Here is a 25,682-nt window from a genome sequence, read left to right on the forward strand (position 1 = left end):
GGCATCAACCTCCAAGAATATACAGAATCCGTCATCGGATACATCAATAAATGTATTGAGGATGTAACGGTGGTAAAACCGTCAGGAGGCGTGCCAATCAGAAACCTTGGCTAACTGGGGAAGTGTGTTCCCTACTGAGAATCCGGAATGCTGCATTCAAATCTGGGACAACGCAGCATACAAACTGGCAAGGGGTAACCTATCCCGGGGGATCAGGGAAGCGAAGAGGCTGTACGGACAAAAACTCAATAGCCACTTCGCAAATGACAAAGACACACGTCGCTTGTAACAGGGATTTCGTACCATCACTGACTACAAGCCCCCCCCGCTGCGGATATGCCAAAACAACCCCTCCCTACCAGATGAACTGAACGAGTTCTACGCACGGTTTGAGGTTAAAAACAGCACCCAGACACGTGCACCACTGCCATCTCCCAGTGACCAGTCGCTCAGGCTGTCCGCAGCCAGAGTTAAAAAGGCCTTTGCCAGCGTCAATCCACGCAAAGCTGCAGGGCTGGACAACATTCCTGGATGCGTTTTAAGAGACTGTGCCGAGCAACTGAAAGATGTCTTCACAGACATTTTTAACATCTCACTCAGCCAGGCAGTAGTGCCTAACTGTCTTAAGAGTGCCACCATCGTCCCTGTCCCGAAGAAACCAAACCCAGCCTGCCATAATGACTTTCGACCAGTGGCTCTAACACCCATTGTAATGAAGTGTTTTGAGCGACTGGTTATGCAGCACATCAAAAATAGTCTACCTGCCGACCTAGACCCACTGCAGTTCGCCTACAGAGCCAACCGATCCACAGAGGACGCAGTCTCAACAACACTGAATCTCGTGCTGTCACACCTTGATCGGAAAAATACTTATGCCAGGATCCTCTTCATAGACTTCAGCTCTGCTTTTAACACAGTCATTCCGCAGCAGCTGGTGGAGAAGTTGGAGCTATTGGGGGTTGATGCTGGCACATGCAACTGGGTCCTGAACTTTCTATCGCAACGGCAGCAGACAGTCAAGGTGGGCAGTAGGACATCAAAAATCATAGCCGTGAGCACTGGTTCACCCCAAGGCTGTGTCCTAAGCCCCCTGCTGTTTAGTCTGCTTACACACGACTGTACTGCTAGACTCAATAACAACTTCATCAACAAGTTCGCTGATGACACAACAGTGGTGGGTCTCATCAGTGACAATGATGAGTCGGCGTACAGGATGGAGGTGGAGCTGCTCACAGGATGGTGCAAATCCCACAACCTCATTCTCAACGTGGGAAAAACTAAGGAGATGGTGGTTGACTTCAGGAGGGCGGGGAAACAACACCATACACCTCTGCACATCGAGGGAGCTGATGTGGAAAGGGTCAGCAGCATGAAGTTCCTAGGACTCCACCTGTCAGATGACCTGACGTCCACGACCAACACCACAGCACTGGTCAAGAGAGCCTAGCAGCGACTACACCCTCTCCGAAGACTACGTAAAGCAGGTCTCCCCACTACACACCTACGAACTTTTTACAGGGGGACAGTTGAGAGCACATTAACCAATGGCATCACTTCCTGGTTCGGGAGCTGCAAGGCATACGAACGGCACCAACTAGACAGGATTGTGAAGACCGCAAGCAGGATTATTGGTGCTCCACTCCCTTTCCTGCCGGACATATACAGGAAGAGATGTATCAGCAGAGCCATCTACATCATCAAAGACCCCTACCACCCATCGCATCACATATTCTCCATCCTGCCATCTGGGAAGAGGTACAGGAGCATTAGCTGCAAAACCAGCAGGATGCTCCTCAGCTTCTTCCCGCAGGCTATAAGACTAATAAACGGACTTAGCCCCCTGCCAAAGTATCGCGCACCAACCACCAACCTGGACACACTGCAGCAGAGCCACTGTTGTGCCGCTGCCGATCGGAACGCCTGTTGGTGTTTAGTAGAGTGTTAAATTGTTCATGATATATGTATTTTTATTTCTATTTATTTTTAATGCACACTGAATGGACACTGGTTGAGCAACGTTTTTTTGTTTCCTCTGGGTATGTGAATACTCAGGAAATGACAATAAAGATATACAATATACAATACAATTCCCGGGATGGCGGGACTGTCATATGCTGAGAGAATGGAGCGGCTGGGCTTGTACACTCTGGAGTTTAGGATGAGAGGGGATCTCATTGAAACATATAAGATTGTTAAGGGCTTGGACACGCTAGAGGCAGGAAACATGTTCCTGATGTTGGGGGAGTCCAGAACCAGTGGCCACAGTTTAAGAATAAGGAGTAAGCCATTTAGAACGGAGACAAGGAAACACTTTTTTTCATAGAGAGTGTTGACTCTGTGGAATTATCTGCCTCAGGTGGAGGCAGGTTCTCTGGATACCTTCAAGAGAGAGCTAGATAGGGCTCTTAAAAATAGCGGAGTCAGTGGATATGGGGAGAAGGCAGGAACGGGGTACTGATTGGGGATGATCAGCCATGATCACATTGAATGGCGGTGCTGGCTCGAAGGGCCGAATGGCCTACTCCTGCACCTATTGTCTGTTGTCACCACCCCCTGCCACCAATAGCTGAGGGTGATGGAGGAGGCCCTGCAGCAGCCTGGAGCTCGCCTGGGTCAGGAGCGGCTCCAGTCCAGCGAGCCCGTAGACCAGACCTTGGACTTTTTGTGACTGGCACCAAAATATGGCGACTCACACAGGTGTGATGTATGAAACAAGTACTTGTGCAATACACAAAGCATTCTTGAACCACCTCCTGCCCAGTCTCACTATAGATCCAGTTTTGTTACCGTACCTTTACAGCGGCATGGTGGCACAGCGGTAGAGTTGCTGCCTTACAGCGCCGGAGTCGGGGGTTTGATCCCGACCACGGTTGCTGTCTGTACGGAGTTTGCACGTTCTTCCCGTGAAAATGTGGGTTTTCTCCGAGATCATTGGTTTACCTCCCACACTCCAAAGACGTACAGGTTTGTAGGTTAATTGGCTTGGTATACATGTAAATTGTCCTTGGTGTGTGTAGGATGGTGTTAGTGTGCGGGGATCGCTGGTCGGTGCAGACTCGGTGGACCGAAGGGCCTGTATCTCTAAGCTAAACTAAACCTCGGTTCTTTGTGCCTTTTCCAATTCACCAAGTGTTAATGTTTGCACAGAACGCCATCAAGTCAGGGCAGAACTTCATTGTCAGAGTGTGTGCTTGGAATTCACGGAGAGATGACAGGGGCAGGTTTGGGCAGAGATGTGATTCCAATACAAACTAATTATTGGTTTGCAAGTTCACTGTTGAAGATTGGATTAACTTGGTGAAACGGATGTTATTTTTCCTACAGAACCCGGCAGTTGGTGGGACTAGGGTCGTTCTCCCATTCACCTCCTCTCCTCAGCTTTCTGAGGATCAGTGCAGCATTCAATTTCTTCCTACACACCACCTATCTTTTTCTGGAGAAACTCAGTGGGTGAGGCAGCATCTATGGAGCGAAGGAATAGGTGACGTTTCGGATGTTGCCTCACCCGCTGAGTTTCTCCAGCATTTTTATCTTCCTTTGATTTTTCTAGTCTGTAGTTTCTTCTTAAACCTTTCTTTTTCTGGTGGTTATATGTACATTTGTCCATTTTTGTTGAGTTTAGAGATACAGCGTGGAAACAGGCCCTTCAGCCCACCGAGTCCATGCCGACCAGCGATTCCCGCACACTAACACTATCCTGCACACACTTGGGACAATTTACAATTTTATCAAAGCCAATTAGCTTGCAAACCTGTACGTCTTTGTAGTGGGGGAGGAAACCGGAGCTCCCATTCAAAACCCACGCAGGTCACGGGGAGAACGTACAAACTCGGTACAGACAGCACCCGTAGTCAAAATCAAACCCAGGTCTCTGGCGCTGTGAGGCAGCAACTCTACCGCTGCGCCACCGTGCCGCCCCAGTTTATCATGCACAAATCTTTCACTCAGATGGTAGTGCGTTTATGGAACGAGCTGCCAGGGGGAGGTAGTTAAGACAGGTACTGTAACAGCATTTAAAAGACATTTGGACCGATACATGTGTAGGAAAGGTTTATAGAAACATAGAAAATAGGTGCAGGAGTAGGCCATTCGGCTCTTTGAGCTCTCACTACTATTCAATATGATCATAGCTGATCATCCAAAATCGGTACCCCGTTCCTGCTTTCTTCCCATATCCCTTGATTCCTTAGCCATAAGAGTTAAATCTCTCTCTTGACAACGTCCGGTGAATTGGCCTCCACTGTGTTCTGAGGCAGAGAATTCCACAGTTCCAGATTCCACAGTTCCAGCATCCCTAAGTATGGCTCCAACGCCATCATGAAATTTGCCAACGACACCACGGTGGTAGGACTGATCAGTGACAACGACGAGTCAACCTACAGGGAGGAAGTCCAGCACCTGACAACCTGGTGTGCCAACAATAACCTCGTCCTCAACTCCAAGAAGATGAAGGAAATTATTGTTGACTTCAGGAAGAACAGAGGGGGCAGACATACCCCCATCCATATAAACGGGGCTGAGGTGGAGCGCGTCTCCAACTACAAATTCCTCGGGGTACACATCTCGGAGGATCTGTCCTGGTCCCTCAATACCACCAAACTGATCAAACAGGCACAGCAGCGCCTTTACTTCCTGAGGAGGCTCAAGAAAGCCCACCTGTCCCCCCAGATCCTGTCCAACTTCTACCGCTGTACCATCGAAAGCATCCTGACCACCTGCTTCACGGTATGGTACAGCAGTTGCACCGTAGCGGACAGGAAGGAACTACAACGGGTGGTGAAAACCGCTCAGTACATCATCGGTGCCCCGCTCCCTGCCATGGATGCCCTCCACCGAAAACGGTGTCTGAGACGGGCCGGGAAAATCATCAAGGACCCCTCTCACCCCAACCATGGACTGTTTGCCCTCCTCCCATCAGGGAGGCGGTACAGGAGCCTCAGGTCTTGCACAAGCAGGATGAGGAACAGCTTTTTCAACAACACCATTACATTGCTGAACTCAGTCCCGTCGCTAGATATCTTTAGTCTCTCCATCCACAGTTAACCTGTACTCTTCTTACTCTAATGTATGCTTGTTCTGTACTTTTTTTATTCCCATCTTGCACTATGACCATGACCAGACGCTAAACTGCATTTCGTTGTATCTATACTTGTATCTGTGCAATGACAATAAAGTTGAATTGAATTGAAAACTCTCTGGATGAAAAAGCTTTTCCTCATCTGTCCTAAATGGCCGACCCCTTATTCTTAAACTGTTACCCCAGGTTCTAGACTCCCCCAACACCAGGAACATTTTTCCTGCATCTAGCCTGTCCAATCACATAAGAATTTAATATGTTTCTATAAGATCTCCCCACATCCTTCTAAATTCCAGTGAATATAAGCCCGGTCGATCCATTCGTGGGGCAAATGTGGGCAAACACAGGCAAATCGAACGAGCTGAGTTAGGCCATCTTGGTCAGTGTGGACAAGTTGGGCCGAAGGGCCTTGTTCCGTGCTGCATGACTCTCTCCCCGTCTACTAAAGCTGGGTTGTCAATGTAGCCATTCATACATCATCGATTTTCTGGCAACTGGTGCTCCGGCCCCTTCCTTTAATGCAGCCAAAATCCCCCTCCCGCCTGGAAATGTGGTGCGTAGCCCAGGTGAGGCGATCGACTCTGACCTCATCATCGAGACTGCAGCTGACCAGCGGGTTGAATTTGCTCCCTGCAGCCGGGGCTCTGGAACTCCAGCCCAGCCGGATCCGGCAGATCCGTTCTCATAGCCGACTTCCGTGGCCGACTTTGCGGGCTGGTGTCTCAGCAAAGCCCCCCTCCCCCCAAGGCTATGACATCTGACAAAACAGGACTAATGTGGGTAAAGGGTCAGGAACCAAGGGTTTAAGAAGGAACTTCAGATGCTGGAAAATCAAAGGTAGACAAAAATGCTGGAGAAACTCAGCGGGTGAGGCAGCATCTATGGAGCGAAGGAAATAGGCAACGTTTCGGGTCGAAACACTTCTTCACACTGATCAGTCTGAAGAAGGGTTTCGGACTCACCTGCTGAGTTTCTCCAGCATTTTTGTCTACCCTGGAACCAAGAGTGTTTCGTTCAGAGATACAGCGCGGAAACAGACCCTTCGGTCCACCGAATCCGCGCCGACCACTGATCCCCGCATACCAACATGATAATAGGGACAATTTAAATATATAGTGAAGCCAATTAATCTACAGCCTGGACGTCTGGGAGGAAACCGGAGATCCTGGAGAAAACCCACGCGGCCATGGGGAGAACGTACAAACTCCGTAGGCAGCAACCATAGACAGGATCGAACCCTGGTCTCTGGTTCTGTAAGACAGCTCTGGCCCACTATTGCTGAATTGTTCTTCTACCTCACGTTTGCCCGCCACCTCTCCTTCCAGTTAGAGTTCCGCAAAGGTTTGAGCAGCTACAGTAAGGGGCTGGGTACATGATCGAAGGCAGGAGTTATGGGCCATGGTTAGGTGATCGAGATAGAAACAAAGAAAATAGGTGCAGGAGTAGGCTGATCATCCAAAATCAGTACCCCGTTCCTGCTTTCTCCCCATATCCCTCGATTCCGTTAGCCCTAAGAGCTATATCTAACTTGAAAATATCCCATGAATTGGCCTCCACTGCCGCCTGTGGCAGAGAATTCCACAGATTCACAACTCTCTGGGTGGAAAAGCTTTCCTCGTCTCAGTCCTAATTGGCCTACCCCTTATTCTTAAACTGTGAACCCTGGTTCTCGAATCCCCCAACATTGGGGACATTTCTACAAGATTCTCTCTCACCCTGCGAAATTCCAGTGAATAGTCGACCCATTCTTTCATACGACAGTCCCGCCATCAGGGAATTAACCTGGTGAACCTACGCTGCACTCCCTCAATAGCAATAATGTCCTTCTTCAAATAAGACCAATATTGCACACAATACTCCAGGTGTGGTCTCACCAGAGTACTGTACAACTGCAGTAGGAACTTCTTGCTCTTATACTCAAATCCTCTCGCAATGAAGGGCAACATGTCATTAGCTTTCTTCACTGCCTGGTGTATCTGCATGCATTCTTCGCTGCCTGCTGCACCTGCATGCATTCTTTGCTGCCTGCTGCACCTGCATGCTCACTTCACTGCCTGCTGCACCTGCATGCTCACTTCACTGCCTGCTGCACCTGCATGCATTCTTCACTGCCTGCTGCACCTGCATGCATTCTTCACTGCCTGCTGCACCTGCATGCATTCTTCACTGCCTGCTGCACCTGCATGCATTCTTTGCTGCCTGCTGCACCTGCATGCATTCTTCACTGCCTGCTGCACCTGCATGCATTCTTTGCTGCCTGCTGCACCTCATGCTTATGGTCCGCGGTTATGATGATCGAAATGAAGGCACAAAGTTAGGACATGAGTAATGACAGAAGGCGGTACGATGGCACAGCGGTAGTGGCGCAGCGCCAGTGATCCGGGTTCGATCCTGACCACGGGTGCGGTCTGTACGGAGTTTGCACTTTCTCTCCGTGACCTGCGTGTGTTTTCTCCGTCATGCAGGTTTGTCGGCTAATTGGCTTGGTATAATTGTAAATTGTCCCCTGCTGTGTGTAGGACAGTGTTAGTGTGCGGGGATCGCTGGTCAGTATGTTCTTGATGGGACGAAGGGCCTGTTTCCGCGCCGTATCTCAAAACTAAACTAAATTTAAAATAATGTTTGAAGCACAGGAGAGAATAAAAAGCCCGAGTCAGTCACACACACATCCAGTGAAACTCTTCTGTGTGCTTTATTCCACTGTCCGGTGAAAACAGTCTTTACACCTCCCTTATATAATGTGCACATGAGTGAGGAATGTGATTCTAACCCCAGCCAAGTGGGATGTGCTGGTATTTGCGTAGGAAGGAACTGCAGATGCTGGGTTAAATCGAAGGTAGACACAAATGCTGGAGTAATTTAGCGGGACAGAAAGCATCTCTGGAGATGAATGGGTGATGTTTCGGGTCGAGACCTTTTTTCAGATTGATGTCAGGGGAGTGGGCGGGACAGAGAGAAGGAATGGGTGACGTTTCTGGTCTGAAGAAGAATCTCGACCCGAAACGTCACCATTTCCTTCTCTCCAGAGACACTGCCTGTCCCGCTGAGTTACTCCAGCTTTTTGTGCCTAACTGCAGCCTTCATTCAGTCTGTCCGCCCCCTCCACAAGGGTTGCGATACGAGTGCTGCCACTGCATGTTGGCACAAGTCATTCTCATGTTTTCGCCGGGCAAGGATAACCCACTGCTGGAATGTGTGGTGTGTTAGATTACATTCAGTCCAGGAGAGGGCCCAGCTTGGCATGGCTTGGCTTAGCTTGTGTAGTGTGGGTGTTTGAACTAGGAAGGGCTGAGTCCTGAACGGTCACATTAGATCAGAGTGGCGGAGTAACTCAGCGGGTCAGGCAGCATCTCTGGAGATAATAGATCGGTAACGTTTCACAGAGTGCTGGAGTAACTCAGCGGGTCAGGCAGCATCTCTGGAGAATGTGTATAGGTGACGTTTCACAGAGTGCTGGAGTAACTCTGCGGGTCAGGCAGCATCTGTGGAGAACATGGATCGGTGACATTTTCACAGAGTGCTGGAGTAACTCAGCGGGTCAGGCAGCATCTCTGGAGAATGTGTATAGGTGACGTTTCACAGAGTGCTGGAGTAACTCTGTGGGTCAGGCAGCATCTGTGGAGAACATGGATCGGTGACGTTTCACAGAGTGCTGGAGTAACTCTGTGGGTCAGGCAGCATCTCTGGAGAATGTGTATAGGTGACGTTTCACAGAGTGCTGGTGTAACTGTGGGTCAGGCAGCATCTGTGGAGAACATGGATCGGTGACGTTTCGGGTTGAGGCCATCCTCAGATGCCCCACATTCACTGGCCGGCTTTGCCTTGAGCTCTCTGTGTTTTCTGCATTGCCCGTCTCTTCACCCGATTCTGTGCGTTCCTTCTCTTCCTCCGTTTCTTTGGCGCTGGGCCTTGCTTCTGGCTGGGCTGGGCTGGCAGGAAGTGGTGACTCTTTGTCTCCGTGGCAACCGCCCCTCCTGGGCCGTGAATCTCTCTCTTTACTTTTGCCACACCCACCTACAAACACAGCGGCAGATAAGAGTTTCCACAGCGTTAAATCCCAGAGCACCATCCTCCCACACAGCTGCAAGACAATTACAGCGAGCTTTCCCCTTCCCGTTTAGTTGTTGGAACAGGGAGACCTGCCAGTAATTACTCCTGGACTAAGTACAAGCTCAGGCAGCTCCTGAAGAAAACTAATATACTGCAAATTAGACCAGAATTAGGCCATTCGGCCCATCAAGTCTACTCCAACACTCAAACATGGCTGATCTATCTTTCCCTCTCAACCTTTCCCCTGCCTTTAACCCTGACACCCGTACTAATCAAAAATCTCTATCAATCCCCTCAAAAATATTGAGTCTGAAGAAGGGTTTCGTCCTGAAACGTTGCCTATTTCTTTCGCTCCATAGATGCTGCTGCACCGCTGAGTTTCTCCAGCACTTTTGTCTACCTTCCTTAAAGATATCCATTAACTTGACCTCTGTGGCAATGAATTCCACAGATTCACCACCCTCTAACTAAAGAAATGAGTCTCATTTCTAAAAGTACGTCCTTTAATTCTGAGTATGACTTCTGGTCCTAGACTCTCCCACTAGTTGAAACATCCTTTCCACATCCACTCTATCCAAGTCTTTCACTATTCGGTAAGTTTCAATGAGGGCCTTAGAAGGGTCTCGACCCGAAACGTCACCTATTCCTTCGCTCCATAGATGCTGCCTCACCCGCTGAGTTTCTCCAGCATTTTTATCTACCTTTGATTTTTCCAGCATCTGCGGTTTCTTCTTAAACTGAATGATCCTAGCAAGGTTGTGGTTCCAATCTCTCAACCCACCTTGTTGTGCCCCTTGTATCTGCCTCCTTTAGTTCTACACTCATCACCTCCCAGCCTCTGTCGCTATTTCTACCCTTGGCTCTCCCAGTTGACTATCACATCAAGCATCCCCTCCACACGTGCCTGCCCACAGCTTATACTGACTTCCTCCATCCTCCTTCCCACCTCTGTGTACGGACCATCCCCTCTCTACTTTCAGTCCACTTGTAGAGTCTCAACCCAAAATGTCACCTCTGTCCATTTCCTCCACAGATGCTGCCTGGCACATTGAGTTCCTCCAGCATAGACCATGCCTTGCTTTATACGCCGTTCGATTTCAAATGTGTAGGAAGGAACTGCAGATGCTGGTTTAAAGCGAAGTGAGACACAAAAAGCTGGAGTAACTCAGCGGGACAGGCAGCGTCTCTGGAGAGAAGGAATGGGTGACGTTTCTGGTCGAGACCCTTCTTGAGATTAGTTAGGGTAAAGGGAAAGGAGAGATATAGACTATGATGTAACGAGATGAAAACCAATTAATGAAAGATATGCAAAGTGACGATGATAAATGAGACAGGCCATTGTTAGCTGTTTGTTGGGTGATGGAGAGAGAGGGACCATTTCAAATGCTCTTTCAAACACTACTTAAATCTCGTGAGTACTTGCTTCCACTAAGGCAGTGTGTTCTAGATTTTGACCAGCCATTGGGTGAAAAAAAAGTCTTCCTCCGATACATGGGGCAGCACGGTGGCGCAGCGGTAGAGTTGCTGCCTCACAGCGCCAGAGACCCAGGTTTGATCCTGACTACAGGTGCTCTCGGTACTGTGGAGAGCGTGCAGGCTCCACATAGACACCTTTAGGCCTTGCTTGTTATCAAATGGTCTCTCTGCCAAGTTATGATCATAATATATGGACCATTCTGAATCTTATTCTTCTCCATAATTACTTTCAAACTTCTAGAATGATGACACTATTCCTAAAATTGTCATCCACCCATGCTTCCACCACTTGCCTTGATTCAATTCCAATACATCCCTTTCTCTGGTACCATTTTCTACAAATTAATTCAATAAACTCTCCAAGATAATCCTTGAACATTTCTTCTAAGTCTTTAGCACAAGGTTAGTCCACGTCAATATTGGGTCCGTATGGAGTTTGCACATTCTCTTGACTTGACTTGAAAAAAAGGGTAGAAAAAGAAAACAATTTCTGTAGCAAAGGTTTCTAAAATGAGAGAGCATAGATATGAAGGGAGTGGGAGGATGAGAGTGGATCTGTGGAAGATTTATATTCACACAGAGGGTGGTTGCAATCTGGAACACACTGACCGAGTGGGTGATGGAGGTGAAGTCAGACAACATTAAATAAGGTCTCAAGACACAGAGGCTATGGATCAAGTCAGCTGTCGTACAGCGCATTCAGAGCCGGAGAGGTGGGTTCAATCCCGACTACGGGTGCTGTCTGTACGGAGTTTGTACGTTCACACTATGACTGCTTGGGTTTCCCACCCCCCCCCGAGATCTTCGGTTTCCTTCCAGCCTCCTAAGACGTACAGGTATGCAGGTTAATTGGCTTGGTATCAGTGTAACTAGTCCCTAGTGTGTGTCTATAGTGTTAAAGCCCTGTCCCACGGTACAAGTTCATTCCAAGAGCTCTCCCGAGTGTAAAATTAAAATCAAACTCGTGGTAAGCACGGAGAATGAACGTAGCGGGTACGTTGGAGCTCGGGGACGTCTCTTAGTGCTAATGGCAGGTACTCGGGGAGACTCGCTAACGGCCGGTAAGCACGGGAAGACTCGAGAAGATTTTTCAACATGTTGAAAAATGTCCACAAGATCCCCGAGTACCGACGAGTGGCCATTACCGTGAATCTCCGAGTTCGAATCAGAGCAAACTCGGGAGAGCTCTTGGAATGAACTCGTACCGTGGGGCAGGGCTTTCAGTGTGCGGGGATCGCTGGACAGTGCAGCCTTGGTGTTTCCGCGCCGTATAGGGCTCTGGTGAGACCACATCTGGAGTATTGTGTACAGTTTTGGTCTCCTAATTTGAGGAAGGACATCCTTGTGATTGAGGCAGTGCAGTGTAGGTTCACGAGATTGATCCCTGGGATGGCGGGACTGTCATACGAGGAAAGATTGAAAAGACTAGGTTTGTATTCACTGGAGTTTAGAAGGATGAGGGGATCTTATAGAAACATATAAAATTATAAAAGGACTGGACAAGCTAGATGCAGGAAAAATGTTCCCAATGTTGGGCGTCCAGAACCAGGGGCCACACTTAGAATAAAGGGGAGGTCATTTGAGACTGAGGTGAGAAAAAAACGTTTTCACCCAGAGAGTTGTGAAGTTATGGAATTCCCTACCAGAGGACAGTGGAGGCCAAGTCACTGGATGGATTTAAGAAAGTTAGATAGAGCTCTATGGGGCTGGTGGAGTCAAGGGATATGGGGAGAAGGCAGGCACGGGTCATTGATAGACGATCAGCGATGATCACAATGAATGGCGGTGCTGGCTCGAAGGGCCGAATGGCCTCCTCCTGCACCTATTTTCTATGTTTCTCTAGACTAACCTAAACAAAGTTGTTCTTGGTCAAACAGCCCCCAGCAGTGGTGGTGTGTACTCTGTCTCTGACAGCACAGGCAACGGCGAGAACACAAACCTTTTGGGCGTGGGGATTGTCCGCAGGTCTCGGTGGGAAGGTGCAGGGGGCTCTGCCGTGGTGGATGTGAAACGGCAGCAGCACGCTGGGATCCAGGGGCACCCAGGGCACGGAGAGGGTGGATGGGATGGCAGGCAGAGTGCTGTGCGTAGCGTGGAGGTTGTAGGCTGCTCTGGTGAACCTCCCTCCCTGAGACGTGCGATAAATGGTGATGGACGAATCCCCCGAAGAGTGGCTGACCAAGTAGCGGTCCTCCGGCAGGCTGGGATTTAAAGAGAGAGGGAGAGAGAGAAGTATCTGTTACTGTTTAAGGAGGAACGGCAGAGGCTGGAAAATTGATGGTAGACAAAAATGCTGGAGAAACTCAGCGGGTGAGGCAGCATCTATGGAGCGAAGGAAATAGGCGACGTTTCGGTTCCCGAAACGTCGCCTATTTCCTTCGCTCCATAGATGCTGCCTCACTTGCTGAGTTTCTCCAGCATTTTTGTCTAATATCTGTAAACATAGAAATTAGGTGCAGGAGTAGACCATTCGGCCCTTCGAGCCTGCACCGCCATTCAATATGATCATGGCTGATCATCCAACTCAGTATCCCGTACCTGCCTTCTCTCCATACCCCCTGATCCCCTTAGCCACAAGGGCAACATCTAACTCCCTCTTAAATATAGCCAATGAACTGGCCTCAACTACCCTCTGTGGCAGAGAGTTCCAGAGATTCACCACTCTCTGTGTGAAAAAAGTTCTTCTCATCTCGGTAAAGTCCCTGTCCCACTTTCACGACCTAATTGGCGACCTCTGCAGAGTTTTCCCTGGACTCATACTCGCAGCATGGTCGCCTGAGGTCTTCGTAACTCTTCCTCATGCTCATGAGTGGTCTCCGCGTACTCGTGGCCTCAAGTAGGTCGCGGCATTTTCTCCAGCCAGATAAAAAATGTCCACGAGTAAAATAAAAAAGTTGGCACGGGAAAAAATGGATACTTTTTACTCGTAGGTAGGTCATGATGGTAGTCATAGATAGTCGTAGGTAGGTAACTGGCCCGAGAAAAAAAATGCAAACATGACACAATTTTATCATGTGATCATTTTCCACTCGTAGCTAGTCGTAGTTGGTCTTAGGTGTGGAAGACTGAGGTCCAGGGGGGTCGTACACATGGGCGTTGGAGGTCTTTTACTTCGGCGAGTCAACATGACCGTGACATTATTCTCAACTCGTCTAGAGCCTTCTAAACTCGTGGATTAGGTCGTCCAGGTGGGACAGGCCCTTTACTGGGCGAGTCTTCATAGTTTAGTTTAGAGCAAAAACAGACCCTTCGGCCCACCGAGTCCGCACCGCCCCGTCCAGTGATGCCCGCTCATTAACACTACTCTACACACACTGGGGCCAAGTTTACATTGAAAACCGAGCCACTTAACCTACAAACCTGTGCGTCTTTGGAGTGTGGGAGGAAACTGAAGATCTTGGAGAAAACCCTGGGTGTGATCCTGAGCACAGGTGCTGTCTCTGCGGAGTTTGCCTGTTTTCCCTGTGGGTGGGTTTCTTTCAGGAGCTCCGATTTCCTCCCACATTCCAAAGACGTGCAGGTTTGTAGGTTAATTGGCCCTCAGTAAATTGCCCCCTAGTGTGTAGGCTGGAACTACGGGTTTTCGGGTGATTGGGGTTGGCACTGATTTGGTGGGCTGAAGGGCCTGTTTCCATGCTGTATCACTAAACCAAACTTAACTACGCCCCTCCAAAACCTTCACATCGTTCCTGGGTGACCAGAACTGCAGGCAACACTCCAAATGCGGCCTATCCAAAGCCTTATAAAAATGCATCATGACTGCCTGACTATTTTAGTTTAGTTTAGAGATACAGCGCGGAAACAGGCCCTTCGGCCCACCGACCAGCGATCCCCACACACATTAATACTATCCTACACACACTGGGGAAAATCATATATATTTTTCCACACCATCTTCATTAGGTGATTAAGCTGGAGGAGATACAGCATGGAAACGGACCAACTTGCCCATGCCGACCAACATGTCCCATCTACACTAGTCCCACCGACCCACATTTGGCCCATAACCTTATAAACTTTTCTATCCATGTACCTGTCCAAATGTATTTTTAATGTTGTTATTGTTTCTGCTTTAACTACCTCCTTTGGCAGCTCACTCCACGTGAAAAAAAATGCCCCCTCAGCTTCCTGTTAAATCTTTTCCCTCTCACCTTAAATCTGTATCTCTTGGTTATGAATCCCCTAAAGAGACTCTGGGTAAAAGACCTTATAAATCTCCCCTCATCCTCCTGTCCTACAAAGTCTTAGCCTGTCCAACCACACCCTTTGGCATCCAGGCAATCCAGGCAACAACCTCGTAAATCATCTCTGTACTCTTTCCAGCTTAACAACATCTGTCCTATACCAGTGTGGCCAAAACTATACACAATAAAACAAATGTGGCCTCGTAAATGTCTTGCACAACTGGAATACAACATCCCTGTAAAATTTATCTTCAAGCCAACATGCTTATAAGGAAGTTTTATATGTGCTCTGACCATGTGAAGTGTTCCCTGTTCAGAACCTACATCACACCGTTATATACTGCTCAATTGCGGTCTAAGTATAAGAAAAAGAGTATGCAGAGGCTTAAGGTAGCATACAATGATGCAATGAGGTTGCTACTTCGTGTCCCTAGGTGGCATAGTGCCAGTCAATTGTTTGTGTCCACTAGAGTGCCAACCTGTGAGGCACTCTTAAGACAGCTGATGTTTAGTTTTATATGTCGCCTGGACAAGTCAGAGAACCACATAATTGAAGCCTTAGTCAGCCCTCTGAAAAGCTGCTATAGATTCACTTCTAGGCTAAGATGGCATTGGTGCAATAGCTTATATATATTTTAGGCTAATATGCAATTTCTTAATGTATCTTTGTAATTCTTTGTACTGTTTGATGTGTATATGGACCTGTGTCTGAAATAAAGCTTTAATAATAATAATAATAATCCCAACTTCTATACTCAAAAAAGACACAAAATGCTGGAGTAACTCAGTGGGACGGACAGCATCTCTGGAGAGAAGGAATGGGTGACGTTTCGGATCAAAACCCATTTTCAGACCCATTCTGTCACCCATTCCTTCTCTCCAGATGTGCTGCCAGTCCCGCTGAGTTACTCCAGCTTTTTATGTCTATCTTCGGTGGAGTCTGAGGAAGGATCTCGAACCGAAACGTCACCCACTCCTTCTCTCCAGAGATGCTGCTTGTTACTCCAGCATTGTGTGCGAATCTTCGGTTTAAACCAGCATCCTACACCTTTTATCTACAGTTCCCTCCCTACACATTCTGCAGTCAATATCCAATGTGGCAAAAAGCTTCTTGTCCGCAGCCTCGGAATTCTCATTAAATCTTCCTCCATTTACTTTAGTATCTTCAGCAACTTGGAAATGTGGCATTTCGTTGTCTCAGCCAAATTATTGCTTTCCATTGGAATCTGAGCACAGACCCCCACACCCCCCCCCCCCCCCCCCCTCCCCCCCTCCCCCCCCCCACCCTATCACCCCTCAAGCCTTCTAGCCCATGGTGGCTTTGTTTAGTCTTTCATCTTGCTCTTTGCCCAATAATCAGTTCTCAATCTATGTGTTATCAGTTGCAGTTCAGTTTAGTTTATTGTCGTGTGTACCGAGGTATAGTGAAGAGCTTTTGTTGCGGCTATCCAGTCAGTGGAAAGACAATACATGATTCTAATCGAGCCATTGGGGTGGAAGATTGCATGTGGTCTGCCCTGTTTCAACTAATGCAATTAACCTGGCGTGCACATTCAAATAAGATCAAATAGAACAACTTGTCCCTCAACAATAGACAATAGGTGCAGGAGTAGGCTATTCGGCCCTTCGAGCCAGCACTGCCATTCAATGTGATCATGGCTGATCATCCCAAATCAGTACCCCGTTCCTGCCTTCTCCCCATATCCCCTGACTCCGCTATTTTAAGAGCCCTATCTAGCTCTCTCTTGAAAGCATCCAGAGAACCTGCCTCCACCGCCCGCTGAGGCAGAGAATTCCACAGACTCACCATTCTCTGTGAGAAAAAGTGTTTCCTTGTCTCCGTTCTAAATGGCTTATTCTTAAACTGTGGCCCCTGGTTCTGGACTCCCCCAACATCGGGAACATGTTTCCTGCCTCTAGCGTGTCCAAGCCCTTAACAATCTTATATGTTTCAATGAGATCCGCTCTCATCGTTCTAAACTCCAGAGTGTACATGCCCAGCTGCTCCATTCTATCAGCATATGATTCTTTACATATGATTCAACTTTAGGCTGTGCACGCCAAACGCAAGAAGAAGAAGATCGAGCCATTTACAGTATTGTCTATTTCCCCACCACTGATGTTAGGCCAATAGGTGAGGAGTTCACAACTTCCCCTCGCCCACATTGGAGCTGCAGTAACGGAGGTCTAGGAGGAGCGGGGCGGAGCGGAGTGGCAGTGTTAAGCAAACTCGCTCGCTCACTGAGTCGATGAGCCCGTTCGGTGGCTACTCTCCCCATGTCCGCTCGCTCTCCTTCCCCTCACCACTGTTCCTGCGACCATCCCGTTGCGGAGAAAACAATTCAAGTCTGCCCAACCCCTTCTTGCAGCTGAAATCCCCCAATCCAGGCATCATTCCGGTAAACCCCCTCTCCAGAGATCCACACATCCTTCCTGGAATGGGACGACCAGACCTGTACGCAATTGCTCCAAAAGCGGCCAAACTAATTTCCTATGGAGCTGCATCATGACTTCCTGACTCTTATACTCGTTGCCTTGACCAATGAAGGCAAGCATACCATACATTTGCTTTACCACTTTATCTACTTGTTTTGCTACCTTCAGAGAACCCCAAAATCCTCAGATTACAGACCGCTCCCAGGAATGGAACTCAGTCAGAAAAATGGATAGGACAAGTTTGCAGGGATATGGACCAAGCACAGGAAGGTGGGACTAGTGTAGCTGGGACATGTTGGCCGGTGTGGGCAAGTTGGGCCGAAGGTCCTGTTTCCATACTGTATAACCATGCATTTATAACCTGAAGTTCTGCATGGGTGTTGAAGTTATATCGATTCATTAATTGAATGATATGGTATTGTCACGTGTACTTGGTACAGTGAAATTATTTATTTTGCAAATGCCAAGTGTTGCCATGCAAAGAGTGCCGCCAAAGTTTCAAAAGTATTGTATATAGTCCCTCTTCCCCCTCCCCCTCTCACCCCAGTCCCCCTTTGTTCTCGGCAGCCCCCCCCTCAAGGGCACCAAGTTATATGGTGGGATTTACACAGGCAAGAAAGGAGCTTACTAGGGAAAGGTTAATAAAGAAATAACAGGCATGAGGTCCCAGCACTGAGTTACTCCAGCATTTTGTGTCTATCTTCGGTTTGAACCAGCATCTGCAGTTCCTTCTAACACATCACTGAGACATGTTCTCCCTCAGCGTTTAAGGCAACTCACACTAACTGCTTTCGCATACCCACTTGCCACAGAGCAGACAAGAGTCAAAAGTTGACACAAAATGCTGGAGTAACTCAGCAGGACAGACAGCATCGCTGGAGAAAAGGAATAGGTGAGGATTTGGGATGAGACCCTTTTTCAGACTGAGATTCAGGGGAAAGGGAAACTAGAGGTATGAAAAGGTACAAGACAGATCAGAGCCGGCAACGCAGCTCAAAGAGCACACAATGGTCCATTGTTGGCTGTGGAGGGGGTGATAATGAAGGGATACGAACAGTAAAACTAGCAGGATGACTAAGGTGGGGAGGGATGGAGAGAGTGGGGATGCAAGGGTTACTTGGTTAGAGAAATCAATATTCATACCGCTGGGCTGTAAGCTGGCCAAGCGAAATATCAGATGCTGTTCCTCCAATTTGCGTTTAGCCTCACTCTGACAATGGAGGAGGCCCAGGACAGAAAGGTCAGTGTGGGAATGGGAAGGGGAGTTAAAGTGTTTGGCAACTGGGAGATTGGGTAGACCTAGCGCGGGCGGACTGAGTGGAAGAGTTCAGTGAAACGATCGCCAAGCCTGCGCTTGGTCTTGCCGATATACCTGGAACAACGGATACAGTAGATGAGGTTGGAGGATGTTCAAACGAGTCAAGAGTGTTTAATTGTTATACATAGAACCATCAGAACAATGACCTTTTTTCCTTGCCGCACCTTTACAGCTTAATTAACGCCATAACACACAGATATATCATTTGTAATTTGGTAAAACATTGAATAAATGAATGCCCAAAAAGATCAGTCGTCTGTGCAACCGAGAGAGTTGAGAGGTTGATCAAAGACCATGAAACACACTGTGGCTGAGTGAGGGATGTCTAAAGGGCTCAGAACTGAAATATTTGATCAAAAAACTGCCAACACGTCTGCAACGTTCTGCAAAAGGATTAAGAACAAAGCGCAGTATTTCATATTCCTCAGAACAGGTATTTTCAAGTCTGTCTGCTGTGACGTGCCTGTACAGGGCAGCAGATCAACAAGCCTACACTGTGTCTCTGCTGAGTGAGGGTGTGGTGCTGCAAGATTAGCCCCGGTTCCATTGGGTTTAAAGGGGTTGCTCCTTGCCTTCTGGCTGCACTTCACACCCACCATCCTCATCTGTGGACACCCTGTGCGTAGGGGAGAGGGTAGGGCCGAGGATTGCTCCTGGGCCTGGTCAAGCTGGCCATCAGCGAGTCACAATGCCAGGGGGAAGAGGGCATTGCCCGAGCCGGCTGCCTGCCTGCCCCTTTTCCGGGGTTACGTCCGTGCCCGGGTCTTGTTCCAGAGGGACTATGTGCTGTCCACGGGCACCCTGGGGGCATTTCTGGGACCTGATTATTTTGCAATATTTTTAAACACCTATTTTCGCTTCTTCATTCTGGGGTATTGCATGTAGATTGATGATAAAATCCATTTTAAAATAAGGCTGTAATGTAACAAACTTTGGAAAAAGTGAATGGGTCTGAATACTTTCCGAATGCACTGTATCCACCCAGAGAAATAGGTTCTGACTATTCACTCCATCTATGCCTCATAATTGTGTGTGGACTTCATCGTCTCTCTTCAGCTCCAGCGTTTTAGAGAAGGCAACCCAAGTCTGTCCATCCACTCCTTGTGGCTAATTCCCTCCAGTCCAAACAGTATTCAGTGCGGCCACGGGAGGGAGAGCACGGCCTAGATGGGGGAGTGGCCACTGGAGGCCCTGCAGCATCCTGGGGCTGGGCTGGACCGGGCGCCGCTCCAAGAGGCCGAGCGCGTGGACCGGACGCGGCCTACAGCGGTGGAGCAGCGGCGGAGGTCACCACGGCAACGCTTGGCCAGACCATGGCAACGGGCCTTCATGGTCAGGTCAAGGTCCCCGCACTTACAACAACTGGGACTTGGAAATGGAGCCAAACTGGCGACTCTGTACACTGTCTCAGAGTCCTGCTGCTACACACTGTACTGTATCTGAGATACTTATCCAAGATGTATCTAGACAAAAACGCTGGAGAAACTCAGTGGGTGAGACAGCATCTATGGAACAAAGGAATACGTGATGTTGCGGGTTGAGACCCATAACGTCATCTATTTCCTTCGCTCCATAGATGCTGCCTCACCCGCAGAGTTTCTCCAGCATTTTTGTCTACCTTCGATTTTTCCATCTGCAGTTCTTTCTTAAACAAGGTGTATCTAAGTGCTTATGTATAGTGATACGTACCGAACTGTATACACAATGTATTTCACTGTACCTTGCTACATGTGATAACAAAGTACTGAGGTACTGTGAAATTCATTTTTGTATACAGTTCAGTACACATATCACTGTACCTAATCACTTGAAGATACTAGATATTAGATCAGCATAGTCATACAGGGTGGAAAAAGGCCCTTCGGCCCAAACCCCCCCCACACTGCTCCCTACCCCCCCACACCTACTCCATCCCTACCCCATACAGGATCGCCTCTCTCACATACTGCTCGCTCCAGGCTCGCACTTTTCGCACCAGCCTTGCACTTTTTGCAGCAGGCTCGCACTTTCCGCACCAGATGCCCCAGCCACTCCTCCCCCTACCTCCACACTGCTGCCCCTCCCCGCCCCAAAGTTACTCAACGTCCCACAATGCTGCCTCACCCACTCCCCACCCCACTCCCACCCAGAGCTGCCCCACCACTCACTGCTGCCCCACCCCCCACCACTACTGCACCCCTCATCCCACACTGCTCCGCGACCTATTCTGCTCCCCACTACCACCGCACACTGCTGTATGTTCACAGCTCCCCCACCCTCCACCCAGAGCTGCCCTAACACCCATTCAGCCCCCCCCCCCCCCCACCACCCTATTGCTGCCCCCCTCATACCGCTGCTTCACCCCCTCTCTCTGCCGACCGCCCACACTGGTCCCCCAGTCCTGCCCAACCCAGAGCTGCTCCCCCACCTCTCCACCCACCTGCCCCACCACTGTTAAACTGTCCATATCGTACACTGCCTTCTACACCCGACCAAGGTTTGCCCATGGTGTAGGGCCCAAGACTGTGAGAGATTTGCATGAACACATCACAAGGTCTGGGCATCACACACCACTCACCTCGTCAGCTTCCTCAGTATATGGTGAAGGATGTTTATCGAGTTGACGGGGCTGCAAGGACAAGAAAGGGTAGCGTTAAAAATCGCAGCAACAATACAGAAGGGGAAAAGAAAGCAAATGTTTGTCACAGTGGAGCCAGTCTGAAGAAGGGTCTCGACCTAAAACGTCACCCATTCCTTACCCATTAACCTACAGTTAACTCAGCAGGTCAGGCAGCATCTCTGGACAAAAGGAATTGCTCATATTTCGGGTCGAGACCCTTCTCTCGGTCTGAAGAAGGGCCTCGACCCAAACTTCACCTTTTCCTATTCTCCAGAGATGCTGCCTGACCCGTTGAGTTACTCCAATGTAAAGTAACAACTTAAGTACACCAGACTACTAATGAGTTTAAATGGCCCACGGGGCCAGGAAGGTATCAGAGGATTGAAGGCGTTGCTAGGTTGAGCCAAGGTTGTGTATACTATTTATATAAACTCTTCCCACCTCATTGCCGTCCGCATTTTGCAGTCTCTAGCAGATTATACATAACTCACTGCCATGTGATGCTTTCACTAACACCACTCAGTACAAAGCAGACTGTCGGGATGCTTCACAGCTTGGTTTGGAAACAGCGCAGCCCAAGACCACGAGATATTGCAGAGTGTAGTAGATGTCGGCCAATCCCTCACACAGACCAACCTCCCCACCACACACTCCGGCTACATCTCGTGCTGCCTCGAAAAATCAGCCGACATAACCAAAGGCTTGTGCCCGTCCCACCCTGGTCATTCCCTCTTCTCCCCGCTCCCGTCCGGCAGAAGGTACAGAAGCTGGGAAGTGCGCACCACCAGACTCAGGAACAGCTTCTTCCCCTCTGTTATCAGGCTGCTGAACGGTCCTTCCATAAGCTCGGATATTGCACCTCTACCCCATTGCACATTACACTTTTCTCTGGAACTGATGCGCTACAATGCTGAGAATGCCACAATCTCTTTGAATCACTTCCCTCTGGAAGGCAACTCCGGACTGTCAAAGCTGCCACAGCCAGACATAAAAACAGTTTTTATTCACGAGTAGTTGCTCTACTCAACAGCCAAAAATCTGTAGCCTCCCTTTGATCTGGTATTCTGTTGGTTCACATGCTTGATCAATGGTGTTTTATCATTAATGTCTTATTAATATTAATGTTTAGTGTTTTCTGAGTCATTTGTAACTGTCACTGTATGTCATGTTGTTACTTGGGGGCGGAGCACCAAGGCAAATTCCTTGTATGTGAATACCTGGCCAATATACTTCCTTACTTACTTCATCATGTATCTGTACATCTTGAATGCTACGATTGTATTCATGTATTGTCTTTCCGCTGACTGGTTAGCACTCAACAAAAGTGTTTTACTGTACCTCGGTACACGTGACAATAAACTAAACTGAATACAAATAAAGTTAGTAGTAAAGGGAATCAAAGGGGAGCTGATGGTCAGGGGTGAGATAAAACTAGCAGCTGGACAGCAGAGATGTAAGGAGAGAGGCATTGGCACTGATTAGATTGCTCCTTTGGGATCTGGCATGAACACAATGGCACAACATGGCCTTAGTCATAGAATGAAACAGGCCCTTCAGCCCAACTTGCCCACACCAACCAACATACTGGTCCCACCTGCCTGCGCTTGGACCATATCCCTCCAAACCTGTCCTATCCATGCACCTGTCTAACTGTTTCTTAAACATTGGGATAGTCCCAGCCTCAACTACCTCTTCTGGCAGCTTGTTCCATACACCTACCCACCACTCTCTGTGTGAAGAAGTTACCTCTCAGATTTCTATTAAATCTTTACCCCTTCACCTTGAACCTCTGGTCCTCGATTCTCCTACTCTGGGCAAGAGATTCTGTGCATCTACCTGATCTATTCAGACAAAAGACTACAGGTGCAGGAGTAGGCCATTCAGCTGCTCGAGCCAGCACCGCCATTCAATGTGATCATGGCTGATCATCCCCAATCAGTTCCCCGTTCCTGCCTTCACCCCTTACCACTTGATTCTGCTAGCCCTAAGAGCTCTATCTAACTCTCTTTTGAATGCATCCAGTGAATCAGCCTCCACTGCCTTCTGAGGCAGAGAATTCCACAGATTCACAACTCTCATGATTTTATACACCTCCTCTTTTGCTGTTATGGGTATTATAAGACAGTGATCATTTTAAATCTGAGTCACCAGGGAATGAATACAAACCACAAACCTGACAGTGGAGATGAAAGGAAGGACTACAGCCTCAAGTCACACATGATACAAGGTGTGATGGGCAAATTCTGCTGCCAGATTTAACCTGAGGGCTGCACAGCACCAGAACCCGGGTTCACTCCTGAGCTTGGGTACTGTCTGTGTGGAGCTTGTACGTTCTCCCTGGGACCGTGTGGGTTTCCTCCGGGTGTTCCAATTTCATCCCACATCCCAAAGACACGCGGGTTTGTAGGTTAAGTGGCCCTCTGTAAATTGTGCCTAGTGTGTAGTTTTAATTTAGTTGATTGTCACATGTACTGAGGTACAGTGAAAAGCTTTTGTTGCGTGCTATTCAGTCAACGGAAAGACTACACATGTTTACAATCGAGCCATCCACAGTGTACAGATACACGATAAAGGGAATAACGTTTAGTACAAGATAAAGTCCAGGTAAATCTAATCAAAGATAGTCCGAGGGTCTCCAAAAATGTAGATAGTAGCTCAGGACCGCTCTCTAGTTGTTGATATGATGGTTCAGTTGCCTAATAACAGCTGGGAAGAAACTGTCCCTGAATCTGGAGGTGTGCGTTTTCACACTTCTGTGCCTCTTGCCTGATGGGAGAGGGGAGAAGGGGGAGTGACCGGGGTGAGACTCATCCTTGATTATGCTGCTGGCCTTGCCGAGGCAGCGTGAGGTATAAATGGAGTCAATGGAAGGGAGGTTGGTTTATGTGATGGTCTGGGCTACGTCCACAATTCTCTGCAATTTCTTGCGGTCTTGGATGGGGTTGCTCCCAAACCAAGCTGTGATGCATCCCGATAAAATGCTTTCTACGGCACATATTGAGAAGTTGGTGAGGGTTGCTGGGGACATGCCGAACTTCCTAAGCCTTCGAAGGAAGTGACAGGAGAATAATTAGGCCATTCGGCCCATCATCTACTCCGCCATTCAATCATGGCTGATCTATCTCTCCCTCCTAACCCCAAGAGGAAATGCTCTGCTTTATTAGCCGTTGCTTCGATATGGGTGGTCCAGGAGAAGATGCTGATGATATTTACTCCAAGGAACTTGAAGCTTTCAGTCATCTCTACTTGAAAGCATAGGGAGTAGATGTGAAAATGTAACTAGTGTGAACTGGTGATCGGTCAGTGTGGACTTAGTGGGCTGAAGGGCCTGTTTCCTTGCTGTATCTCTCAACTAAACTAAAATCACGCTAAAGTTAAAGGTGGAACCACTAATGGAGAAGCATCACCATGTAGCTCCAGCCACTTACTTGAAGGATCCAAGTTTTTCTGTTATAGATGCTGCTGGGAACTGGTCGATCAACAGGATCTTCGATGTGAAGACGTCAATGTGACCTGCAATATAGCAAGGATGGATATACTGGACCAATATCAATAATAATACAAGCTGTTATTAAATTAAAGCAGAAATGAACAAACATGAACTCTTCAAAAGATGAATGGTGGCCCAGCGGTAGAGTTGCCACCTTGCCAAACACCCGGGTTTGATCCTGACTATGGGATGCTGTCTGTACGGAGTTTGTACATTCTCCTCGTGACTGGGTGGGTTTTCTCCAGGTGCTCCGGCTTCCTCCCACTCTCCAAAGTCGTGCAGGTTTCTAGGTTAATTGGCTTTGGTAAAGATTGTTAATTGTCCCCGGTGTGTAGGATGGTGCTTGTGTACGGGGATCGCTGGTGGGCAGACTTGGTGGGCCGAAGGGCCTGTTTCGGCGCTGTATCTCTGAACTACAGTAAACAAGATGTAGACACAAGGAACTGCAGATGCTGGATTATAAAAGAAGACACAAAGTGCTGGAATAGTTTAGTGGGTCAGGCAGCAACTCAGGAAATATGGACAGGAAGGTGATGTGCAGGAAGGAACTGCTGATGCTGGTTTAAACCGAAGGTAGACACAAAAAGCCGGAGTAACTCAGCAGGACAGGCAGCATCCCTGGAGAGAAGGAATGGGTGATGTTCTGGGTCGGGACGTTGCTTCAGGCTCTTCAACATGAAACATTTCTATTTCTGCTCAACAATAAATGGCTGCTTAAACTGAATAAGCAATAGGCAATCCAGCAATAGAGTTTCAGGAGCAAATTTCAGAATCTCAGGAATCCCCAAAGTATTTGATTTAAGCAGTCAGGGGACTTTGTCGTGCAGGCACCATTACATGAGGAATTAGTACAATAATTTTGTGTACAACATGTATTCACAAGCACCAACTCATATAATGGCAATGAACTCAATGCTGCACTCTTCTTGAGCACAAGAAATGCTGACCCAAAAAGATTAAAGGGATGCAATGCTCAGGCTTTATAAGGTTCTAGTCAGAACGCATCTGGAGTATTGTGAGCAATTCTGGGCCGTATAACTGAGGAAGGATGT

General features: G+C 48.3%; 1 protein-coding gene across 2 annotated transcripts in view; it reads right to left on the minus strand.

Moving 5' to 3' along the window:
- Positions 1-7,745: 7,745 nt before the first annotated feature.
- ice2 (interactor of little elongator complex ELL subunit 2) overlaps positions 7,746-25,682 on the minus strand; it is a 65,675-nt gene continuing 47,738 nt past the window's right edge. Inside the window, exons 12-15 of one of the 2 annotated variants that reach the window (XM_055662739.1) lie at positions 24,569-24,653; positions 21,099-21,149; positions 12,543-12,804; positions 7,746-9,091 (exon numbers count right to left, since the gene is read on the minus strand). In XM_055662739.1, the coding sequence (XP_055518714.1) occupies positions 8,882-9,091; positions 12,543-12,804; positions 21,099-21,149; positions 24,569-24,653 (608 nt within the window). In that variant the 3' untranslated portion in view covers positions 7,746-8,881. The remainder of the gene's footprint in view (positions 9,092-12,542; positions 12,805-21,098; positions 21,150-24,568; positions 24,654-25,682) is intronic. The other variant, XM_055662740.1, reaches the window with a different exon arrangement.

This window comes from Leucoraja erinacea, chromosome 36 (genome assembly GCF_028641065.1).
Source record: "Leucoraja erinacea ecotype New England chromosome 36, Leri_hhj_1, whole genome shotgun sequence".
NCBI classification, from domain to species: Eukaryota; Metazoa; Chordata; class Chondrichthyes; order Rajiformes; family Rajidae; genus Leucoraja; species Leucoraja erinaceus.